Raw genomic sequence first — 11567 nt, forward strand, 5'->3', positions numbered from 1 at the left:
TTTCTATCCCTCCGTTGCTGCAATTTAAAACGAAGATTCTCTCCATTAGCAAGTGGTCCCCCGAGCATTTCAGTGCCCGGGACAACTCCGTGCTGGGAGAAGCCCCAGCAGCAGAAGCAGCATGCAGAAACCTTTCTGCCCCACCACCCACCCCGCGCCCCTCTCTCCCCCAGCTCCTGCGCCCTCCTCCGCCTCCCTCTTCCCTGCTTTTCCAAGCACCTTCCAGCAGGCCCAGCCCAGAGTCCCATTGCCAGAGGCAGGACAGCCGCCACACTCTTCCAGCCCCCGCCACCTCCACCCATCAGAGGCAGAGCCGTGGCAGGTCCTTTAGGCCCCCTTTTTCAAAAACCCCTCAGCAGGCTCCCCACCTGCCTCCAGAACCATTCCAAGCCGGGAGATGGCGGGGTGGAGGAGCGAATGGAGCCCCACCTACCTACCAGCATGGCTCCTTCTTCTTTGCGCTGGTGCGTTCAATTTTTGCAACGCGAGATTTTAAAACGTGGGACAGCACAGGTATAAACGGAAGCAAACTAAGCCATGCGTCAACAGCCGTTGTTCTCCGTTTTATCCTTAGAGCAACCCTGTGATGAATGCTTGGCTCAGTGCATATGAGTGGCCCCAGGTCACCCAACAAACTTCCATGGCAGAATGGGGATTTTAATTTGAGTCTCCCAGAGACACTCTAAACACCCTGGCTTTAGAATTTTTTTGGAATTGTTGCAAGACAGTTTTATTTGCTAGCGTTTTTAATAGGGTATAAGTTGCAGGCATTTTTTTGGGGGGGGGAAGGTTAACTGGGTTTTTATTGTACTTTAAACATTTTAAAATTTGCAATTGTAAGCCAGCTTATTTTATTTAAAATGCTTATTAGCCTCCTTTCCACCTTACAGAGCACAATAGAAATAAAACAACAACAATAAAAACCACAATTGAATACCACACTTTAGGACTGCCACCAAATTAATGAAACACACTCCTGAATAAAACCGTCTTCAACTGCCTCCTAAAGATCAAAAGTGAGGGGGCCATGCACACTGCCCTGGGGAGGTTGTTCCAGAATCATGGGGCTATGTATGAGTATGAATGGATATAACTTATTCTCTGCATCCTTACACTTGGGTGTCGGGAGCCAGCAGACTACATGGTTGTGACTGTGAAGTCCCTGGTGTTAAATTTGCTGTGTCCATGAATCTCAGTCTTTCAAGTGTCACATCTGCACTTTGTGTATGAAGAGTGGGGTCGGGGAAAGTTATCAACCTTTCTTTAAAAAATGTAAAATGTCATAGTGAGGGGTGTCAAACATATGGCCCAAGGGCTGGATCTGGCCCACAAGAGGCATCCCCACCCCTCTTGATCTGGGCTGGCGAGGCATGGCCTGGTCCAACCAAGTGTCATATCCGGCCCTTGTTACCATTGAGTTTGACACCCCTATCATAGAGTATTGTATGTAAAGCGCTTTGAACACTCTAGTGTTGTACCAATACCCAGCTCCCCTCACACCCACACCCACAAAAGAAGGAGCAGTGTCCAGAAAAAAGGGGTTGTGTGAGCTGAAAGATCCCCCTCCTATATCCTCTGAATGCTATATACATTCTGGGGCAGGCGTTCCGCATCTCAGTGCAGGAAAATCCTATCTCTGGCTCAGATTAAGCTGCCCAGATTTCTTTTCTTTTTTTTAATTTGCAGAGCTCTGCAATGTGCTATCACAAAGCACAGAAGACAGGATGCTGATGTCACCAAATCTTTTTTCAGATTTCTCCAAGCATGCCTGGCAACCTAACCTGACTGGGAGGGACCCAAAAGGCACCGCCCAGCACAGGTGTTCACAAGGCATCCCCTTCTCTGGGCAAACATCAAGAAGACGTGTGCAGTAGCCAAAGACTTCATGGCCGAAAGCGAAGACTTCAGACGCTGGGAAGCAAAGAGGCGAGATGTCAAAAGGGCAGAGATCCAGCTCAATCGTGGGCTGAGGAGTTTGGAAGAAGCTCGACTTTCTTATTTGAATTTCATAACCAAGGAACAGAGGCGGCTCCAGCAGGAACTCCAGAGAATGCAGAAAAGTGAGCAGCGGCCGGCCTCTCAGCTTTCATCCAACATAATGACAAAGCTCTTTTAGTGAGGATTCAGCAATGAGTGATGTCTTTGTTTGGTCTAATTGTTCTTGCCAAGAGTCCCTAAGGAATCTCAGTGGGTAAACAGTCCTTAACCAGTAAGGGAGATCTGCTTGTAGAAGCAGGCCTTCCGCATTTTATCGATGTGAATGCAGTCTACGCCCCCACGTTGTAATTCTCACTCAGGTGCCTTTGAAATAGGGCTGCCAGCTCTGGGTTGGGAAATACCTGGAGATTATCGGGGTGGAGCCTGCGAAGGGCGGTTTGGGGAGGGGAGGGACTTCAGTGGGGTATAATGCCATAGAGTCCACTTTCCAAAGTAGCCGTTTTCTCCAGGGGAAGTGACCTCTGTTGCCTGGAGATCAGTTGTAATAGCAAAAGATTTCCAGCCGCCACCTGGAGGTTGGCAACCCTACATTGAAATAGTTGGATGTGTCTTTTGGATGTAGATGATAGTACGCGTGCCCACACTCAAATGTGTGCAACTAGTCTCTTTCTGCTGTTTTTTGGCTCAAAAATCTGCTGAAAAGCAGCTCAAGGAAGGTTAGAGTGAAGAAGAGTCAAAACAGCCCCTCCCCAGTTACTCATCCGCTGCTGTGTTTCAGTCAAAATCTATTGGGGTACCATTCAGATCTCTCTTGCCTTTAGCTTTGGAACTCCCGATTTTCAGCATATTATTGCATAACTAGGGTTGCCAACCTCCAGGTGGTATAGCTGAAGAGAACAGCACAATGACCCCAGATCATATAAGTAAATCACACAAGGTACTGGATGCTAAACCCATATATTGTGAAGCCAAAATACCACTCTAAAAAATACACTACCCTGCTACTAAACTATCTATAACCTATCACAACTATGAAACTATAACAACATACCTATATAATATGATCAGTACATTCTTATATGCATAAGACTGGAACATAGAATTTGGGACTCCACTTGGCATATTTACAATGACAGTTCAGTCCAATGTCCATAGATATATCATAGGATAGTCCAGTCTGAAGAGGCAATATATTGTTCCCTCTTTGCTGCCGCAAATAGATAGTTTAGTAGTAGTGTCGTGTATTTTTTAGAGTGGTATTTTGGCTTGAGGGCAGCAGGAAAAGAGGAAGACCCAACAAGAGATGGACTGACTCAATAAAGGAAGCCACAGCCTTCAATTTGCAAGATCTGAGCAAGGCGGTCAAAGATAGGACAGTTTGGAGGACTTTCATTCATAGGGTCGCCATGAGTCGGAAGCGACTTGACAGCACTTCTCACACACACAACATTTTGGCTTCACAATATATTGGTTTAGCATCCAGTACCTTGTGTGATTTATTTATATGACCTGGGGTCATAGTGCTGTTTTCTTCAGCTATACTTGCTTACAGAGCATGATCGCATTTTGTGCGGATATTTTGCTAACCTCCAGGTGGTGGCAGTAGATCTCCTGCTATTACAAATGATCTCCAGCCAATAGAGATCAGTTCCCCTGGAGAAAATGGCAGCTTTGGCAATTGGACTCTATGGCATTGAAGTCCCTCCCCTCCCCAAACCCCGCCCTCCTCAGGCTCGCCTCCAAAACCTCCTGCCGGTGGCAAAGAGGGACCTGGCAACCCTATGCATAGCACTAGCATTGCGATGACTATCATTCTCCTGTTCTTCCCAGGCCGCCCCAAGCAGAAGCTATCCCTGGGCACAGGACATATTGGCATAAATATGACACTACCGCTACTATCCCATCAGACAAGAGGAGATAACAATTCCAGAGATGCTGCACAACGGTAAGACGGCTTAATTTTTGGACTCCTAGAAATGTGGCAGCTGCCAAGAACTGGAAAATGTTCTTGTCACGAATTATTTTTATGGCCAAATAACGCTGGGCTTTAAACGAGGTCTGTGGCCGGAATATTGGTGGAGAAGGGTTTAGGCTACAAAGGGGTGATCTCCTGTAAATGCAAAGCAGCAAGAAGCTAAGAGAAAGGGGCCTACGAGAAGTTGCTTCGTGTATTAATAACGTAAATCAAATGAAAGGGCTTGTCAGTCATCCTGGGGTATTTGTATCCGTTAGCCAGAACAGTAGAAAACAGAAAGACTGTTCACTTTCCCTCTCATCTGGTGCCTTTGTCTGTGTGCCAGAATTCATAGGGCGAAAACGCATGGTCCCTTTAGCCTCCTTTATTCCCTGTTTCAGCCAAGATTCAGCCAGGATTGAACGCATGCATTTTGCCGAACGTGCATTTAATCCTGGCTGCATCCTGGCTGAAACAGGGAATAAAGGAGGTAATGGCCCAGGCTAGCCTGACCTTGTCAGATCTCAGAAGCTAAGCAGGGTCAGCCCTGGTTAGTATTTGGATGGGAGACCCCCAAGGAAGTCCAGGGTTGCTATTCAGAGGAAGGCACTGGCAAGCCACCTCTGTTAGTCTCTTGCCTTGAAAACCCCATAAGGGGTCGCCATAAGTCGGCTGCGACACACAAAACGACCATGCGTTTTCGCCCTATGAAGTGAGGTTGGTGTACCAAGAGGAAAGGGCCTTTACCGTTGCAGCCCCCTCCCCCAAGTCCTGCAATTAGGGTTGCCAGGTCCCTCTTCGCTACCGGCGGGAGGTTTTTGGGGCAGAGCCTGAGGAGGGCAGGGTTTGGGGAGGAGAAAGACTTCAATGGCATAGAGTCCAATTGCCAAAGCGGCCATTTTCTCCAGGTGAACTGATCTCTAGCGACCTGAGATCAGTTGTAATAGCAGGAGATCTCCAGGTAATATCTGGAGGCTGGCAACCCTACCTGCAATTCCTTACCCCTAGAGACCCGACCAGTCAGTCCCCTCATCGTTGACAATCTGGAAGGCGTTTTGTAGGGGATGAATTCCCAACAGGTTGGTTTTAAGGCATAGGTTTCTTTTTAAATGTTGTGACATTTACTGGTTTCCTTTTACTGGTTTCCTTTTACTGGTTTCCTTTTACTGGTTTCCTTTTACTTTTACTTTCCTTTTCCTTTTACATTTACTGCCAAATATTTACGTTTAATAGGAAGGATATTACGATTCAGCTGGCGGGTTGCTTTTTCGCGGTTGTTGTTTTGCAGGCTTTATATTTTCAAGGGCAGCTTGTCAATGAATAAATGAAATAAACGTTTTATTGAAAAGACATGTACCGCTTTCAAATATGGCAAGCTGCCATGACTAGTTGGGCTGAAGAGAAATTAAAATGGCCAGTGGGTAGAACGCTGGGATATGCCCAACAAGGCTGTGTTCTCGTGCAGATTCCCCCTTTGAGGCTAGCTGAGGAAGGAAAAAAGCTTGGTCTTGCGTAAATAACAAAAGACATTCAGAGTGCAAAATTTGGATCCAGATGTCTACAGTTAGATGCCCTTTGTCTCTCAGCTCAAAATTTAGCCAACGTTGCCTTTGGAAAAAAAAATACAAAAATGTGCTAGCAAAACGTTAGCGGTAAGACTTCAATTTTGTAACTACTAACCCAGTTTTCATCATCTGACATTGGAAAGCTTATCCCACACAATTTCATTAGCTTTTTTTTTTTTTTTTACCCCCACCACAACAGAGCTGAAAATCCCAGACAATGATGAGGCTATATATCATACATTCGGTAGCAGCAGCTCTAGGCTTTCTGTTAATTGTACACTCAACAGGGAGCAGCTACTAAACCAGTGAGGAGGAATAAGGAGATTTTGTCCCCCTGGTCACTGTTGCGTCTTGCACCGAGGGGCCATATTGTTGCGAGGCTCTCCTGCCCCTTAGATAGGACAAACAGCAAGCTTCTTGGGGAAGGGAGGGAACTCTTCCCTCCACCAACTCATTCCACAGACCTTTGCCACTGAATCCAGTCCAAAGTGTAAAAAGGCCTTGAGCTCAGGGCGCTTTCACACATGCCAGATAACGCCCTTTCAGTCCACTTTGCAGCTGGATTTTACTGTGTGAAATGGCCAAATCCACATGCAAAGGATTGCTAAAGTGCATTGCAAGTGGGATGAAAGTGCATTATTCGGCATGTGTGAAAGCGCCTTCTGTCCCAGAGGCTGCATTATCTACTTACGGGATTGTGGGCTTCTTGACTGCTTGGTGGTACTGGAAGCTGAACTTGGTCCACTAAACTCTGTGATATGTATTTATTCATTTATACCCTGCTTTTCTCCCCAATGGGGACCCAAAGCAGCTTACATCATTCTTTGCTCCTCCATTTTGTCCTCACAGCAGGCCTGTGAGGTAGGCTAGGCTGAGAACGTATGATTGGCCCAAGGGCACCCAGCAAGCTTCCATATCAGAGTGGGGATTTCAACCTGAGCCTCCCAGAGCCCCGTCTGAAACTCAAATCCTACACCAGTCTGGCCTTATGAGGGAATGAAGCACCATTTCTGCTTAGGCATAATTCTCCTTCTCTTCTAGAAGCCCGAGGAAAGCCAAGCCAGGAGGCCCCTCAGGTACAAGCCAGTCTCCCTCACATCCACACCATAGTGATGTGCCAGTCTGTGGAGAAGATGGAAAGGGGTGGTTGCCACCGCTACAAACCACAGACCAAACTTCTGTTGCTGACCGTGAAGTGACTGCTCTTAAAAACACCATCGCCAAACAGCTGAGCATCTCAGAAGAACCTGCAAAGGGAGAAGAGCCCAATAGCAGACAGGAGCAAGAGAGAGGGCTCACGACAGAGGAGACCAGAGGTTCTGGATCCAAGGACCCCGCAACTAAGCCTATGAATCCCCAAGGGAAGAGAAGACCTTCTTTTATTCACGAGAAGGTGATTCTAGATGCAGAGGCCTACGCGGCAGACGGACGCCTCAGGACCATGTATTCCAGACCCAATTTCTCCAAGTCATATGCCGAAGCTCGGAAGTTCCGTTACATCCGGCACAAGAACATTCCAGCTTGGGAAAAAGAACTCAGCCTCCAGGAGATATTTGGGCACAAAACCCGCACTGAGCATTCTCTGCAACCACAGGCAATGGTTAATCCTAAACCATAGGCTGTGGGGCATTTGGCCTACTCAAGGAACGCCAAGCCTTGGGCGGGGGAAAAAATGGCATCTTTCTATAGAATAGACCACAGAACTTAAGAGTCATCAACAGGCCGCACAACTTGTGACTCAGAAAACCTATCAGCTGCGTTTTATGGTTTGCTTGGCAGGTGGTTTATCAAGCCCCTGGTGGGCTGCATTCAATTTGGGTCACATTGTGCAGGCCTGGCTTAAAAACTAGGCCCAGATATAACATTTTCTAGAGCACTGGTTCCCAACCAGCGGTCCGTGGACCCCCAGGGGTCCCTGAGAACTAAATTAAGGTCCGCAAAACAGTTATAAACCCATAATAAATTAATATTTTCAATTAAAAGTTCTCTGTTTTAAAAATATATATCCAAATATTATTCTAAGTTTAATGTTTAACTAACTGTTATGATTAAAGATTATTTTCAAATTCTCGGCATTTTTATTTTGAACCTTGGGGTCCCTGCACTGAACAAAAAAGTCCTAGTGGTCCCTGGTAAAAAAAAGGTTGGGAACCACTGTTCTAGAGGCTGAAGCCAGAGGGATACCTCAGATGCGGACCACAACCCATTTTTGTTCTTATCCCCTCAGTAGGTGTCGACCCTGGCAAGTATTTGGATGGGCGACCTCCAAAGAATACCAGGGTCATGACATGGAGGCAGGCAATGGCAAACTACCTCTGAATGTCTCTTGCCTTGAAAACCTTACAGGGTTGCCATAAGTTAAATGTGATTTGACAGGGAAAAAAGGCTAATCTTAAACTGGATGTTGAAGATCTTGGGGAAGAAATTCACTGAATGGGGAAAAGTACTGCCTCTTCTCTCAGAAGGGAAACAAAAGGCAGAACTAGACATTGAGAGAGGCAAGGAATCAAGTGTTGCTCTGTACAAGACAGGGAGCTATTGCTGATGTCACTCTGACATCTTTTCCTTATTGTGGCTCAGTAGCACAGCTCCTGCTCAGCATGCAGAATACCCCAAGCTCAATCTTTGGTTAGAGATTTTTGGGTATCCCTCCCTCTCCTGCAATGAACTGTCTTGGCTTAATTCATAACATATGCACATCCTCCTTTCCCTGCCAGCCAAAGAAGAGAGAAGGGTAAAGGGAAAGAGATGGTGCAAAAGCATCATGTCTCATGGGATATTAAACATAACAAGAGCGAGCAGAGGGAGACATGGAACAGTAGCAGCGTCTCCAGTAAAGTGTAATTGAACCCAAAGCAGTTACGGCTTCCATGTGCGTCTACAGGATAGCACACTATGACATCACTGCCGCCAAGTAACACTTCCACACTACCCCAGTGGCAAGGATTTTAGGTTTTTTAAAAGTATCATAAAAGATAGCTGCGTGTGCATACAGATGCAAAAATGGGGGTGGTCTTTAAAAAATGAACAGGAAACTAGTGCAAGGCTACCTGTCTCCTAGCACAGATCTATTAAACATATTTTCTTCTCTTTTAAAAACGTTTTCTCCAAGCAGTGTGTTTCCCCTTCTAGGACATGATGTTTGAAACCTTTTCATGTGCTCCAATAAGACTTCTTCCCTTGCCCCATATCACTGTCCCCCCTGACGTAGGGTTGCATATCTGCGTTTTGAGGCTGGGCTGGAGATGATAAGGATAGGGGAAATTGCTCATTAACATTATATTAATACACAGCCTAAGCGGATTAAGGCCAGAGGAATTTTACTTGTTCTAAAGTTGGACTCTGTATAGCACACAACATTTGAACTATGTCCATTCAGTATGAAGCACCACACTGGAAAGCATCGGTAACTGGAGAGAGAACAGGTCAGGCCACACATTTTGGTTATATGCCATTAATAATTGCCTTTTCATTTTCATGTAGCTAGCACTACACAACATGTGCCAGAGGATACATCTCAACTGTATCTGGTAACATATGAAAATATATGCTAGAATACATGCATAGTTGGAAAATGATTTGCTTAATATGCTTTCAAAAAGCAAGTAAGCTCCTCACCACCGCACAGCCCCATTTGAAATAACAGTCTGCTAATTTTAGGGAAAGTACATATTGAGAGGAAGAGCTCTAGAAATATCTGGCTGGGGGCAAAAGGGCAAAGAACTGAGCACCCCGCTACAAGTTCTCAAAGAGGATGATGGAAGTTATGTTGAGGTCCAAGTGCAGTCAACTTTACCTATCAGATGTATCCTCTGAGACTCCCTCCTAAGAGTGCTGGTTGGATTTACACCATACTGGCTGGGGGTGGGCTACTTACACAGGAAAAAAAGTGTCACCAAGGCTATTTCCTATGAGAAGGTTCTCAGAAAATACCTGAGTGGGAGGTATCTTGCTCTCAATATACGTCTTTAACCATGTTGAGATTGCATTTTTGAGTAAATTTTGAGTAAAACTAGAATACGCCAACACGAAACGGCTGCTGTGAGGAGCGACTGCCAAATGGCTGCCATGAAAGGGCACAATCAGTACTTTGACCGGTGGGGAAAATATGCTTTCAGTTACCAAAGAAAGGGGAACAACCTCAAGTTCTTTAACCCCCTCTGTTCCTTTGGATTCAAAATGTATGAAAAGAAATACACTGGCAGGTTCCAAGCTGGGAACTGCTGCTCTGAGGACAGGAGATGTGACTGATTCCTAGCATATGGATGTTTAAGAGACTGGGGTCTGTTCCTGCCCAAGGCAATTTGCAGAACTGAACCACAAAAAAAAGTTGTCTCTTTCTTTCCTTCCCAACCTAAAAACCAATGCTAGGTACCCAAAGGTTGGGTGGGAAAAGACTCAATTAAGTATAGAAATAGTTTATTTTAAGGCGCAAATGTCTATATTAAAAACAATAACAAATTATATTAAAAGAAAGCACAAACATTTATCTGGTTGATAATGGTATGCACACCTTGTATGAAGGCTAACACAGCCCAGAAACAGAACAAGTAGTATGTATCCCATGGCAGCGGACTCTTTAATTTTATCGAATATATTGAGCACAGAGTCAGATTGGAAGACATCCCTACACAGATACCTGGGTTGTTATAATTCTCCTATAACACTGTTATACATATTGTATTATGTATATGTGCGCATTATAAGTGATTGTATTAGACCACTGATGAAGGCCAGAGGGCCAAAACACATTTGGATTGTGGTTTCAGTTGATCAACCTCTAGCAGTTGCCATTTGTGCTTTCTTTTAATATGATTTTTAAATTGTTTTTAACAGACATTAGTGCCTTAAAATAAACAATTTCTATATTTGAGTCTTTTCCCATCCAACCTTTGGGTGCTCAGAAAACCTACCCACAGGACATAGGCAGCCTATTTTGCAACTTCAACTTTCATAATTACTGTCAGTAAAATGTTTATAGGAGCCCCGTGGTGCAGAGTGGTAAGCTGCAGTCCTGCAGGCAAAAGCTCTGTTCACGACCTGAGTTCGATCCCAACAGGAGTCAGTTTCAGGTAGCCGGCTCGAGGTTGACTCAGCCTTCCAAGGTCGGTGAAATGAGTACCCAGCTTGCTGGGGGTAAAGGGAAGATCACTGGGGAAGGCACTGGAAAACCATCCCGTAAACAAAGTCTGCCTTGGAAAAGTCGGGATGTGACGTCACCCCATGGGTCAGGAATGATCCGGTGCTTGCACAGGGGACCTTTACCTTTATTTAAAACGTTTACACAACATATCCACACACTGGCCCCTGGATGCAATTCTGTAAAAAGGTAAACCTTTCCAGAAAATCAACAATTGCACCAATCAGCTGCTTAGCCAGGAGAAAGGAGAGGGGGGATTCCAGGTCCACACTCTCCTTCCTCCCACAGCATAACTAGGGTTATGTGTATGCTCAGCTCTGGAAGAAGACTGAGGGGGAAACATGGCAGGTGCACAGTGCGTCAGGTTCCTTTTCCACCTAAGGATATATGCACAGAAGCCTACTTCTTCTTTGACTGATCCTTGGTATAGGAGTGCCTTTATATGTTGGTGCGCCTAAATGCCTTATACCATCGAGTTTTGCAAGGGAAATGTCTTAAGATACCATACTCCGATAGGGTATGCAACTGCGGTGCATGTAGTGTAGACACTCTGTATCATGTGACTTTTGAATGTAACTATTTTTCTGAGGCTAGGAATTTTTTAATTTTAACTTTGCTCCAAAATAGAGATCATATGGAGACATTACCTCTTATTAGATGATAATGGTGGACCTATCACTCTTTCACTTGTGAATTTTTCTGCACTCGTGATTGATTTTTGCAGCCGTTCAAGGGTGGTCTAGTTTTGCACATTTTAGTAATGTGCTTAAAACTAATAAATTAAGAAGGAGTCTGAGGTTGAGAGATTGAAGCTCCCTTCCATGAGCGTTAAGCCCCTTCACTTGGATTGAGTGGTTTGCTTTATCCCCTGCTGCAGATACCTTCAAGTAGGAAATCATGACCTCTAGGAGCTGTACTTCTAGGATGAAAATGTTGACCTTTCAGAGGATCAGTACTGTAGATGAGAACT

The 11567-nt window shown here is 45.2% G+C and overlaps 1 protein-coding gene across 1 annotated transcript; it reads left to right on the forward strand.

Annotated features, from left to right (window-relative positions):
- Window positions 1-1879: 1879 nt before the first annotated feature.
- Window positions 1880-7075, forward strand: CCDC190 (coiled-coil domain containing 190). Its single transcript, XM_056845684.1, has 3 exons — window positions 1880-2060; window positions 3769-3883; window positions 6499-7075. Exons 1-3 carry the CDS (start codon window positions 1886-1888, stop codon window positions 7073-7075), a joined length of 867 nt encoding a protein of 288 aa, XP_056701662.1. The 5' UTR covers window positions 1880-1885.
- The last annotated feature ends 4492 nt before the right edge of the window (window positions 7076-11567 follow it).

The sequence above is a fragment of the Euleptes europaea genome, chromosome 2 (assembly GCF_029931775.1).
Source record: "Euleptes europaea isolate rEulEur1 chromosome 2, rEulEur1.hap1, whole genome shotgun sequence".
Lineage (NCBI taxonomy): Eukaryota > Metazoa > Chordata > Lepidosauria > Squamata > Sphaerodactylidae > Euleptes > Euleptes europaea.

Excerpts from the sequence above, each read along its gene's own strand:
- CCDC190 (XM_056845684.1), top strand. The coding sequence starts at position 1,886 with ATGGCCGAAAGCGAAGACTTCAGACGCTGGGAAGCAAAGAGGCGAGAT. Across the intron at positions 2,061-3,768 it reads ACTCCAGAGAATGCAGAAAA|GCCGCCCCAAGCAGAAGCTA; the intron begins GTGAGCAGCGGC and ends TGTTCTTCCCAG. Across the intron at positions 3,884-6,498 it reads TCCAGAGATGCTGCACAACG|AAGCCCGAGGAAAGCCAAGC; the intron begins GTAAGACGGCTT and ends CTTCTCTTCTAG.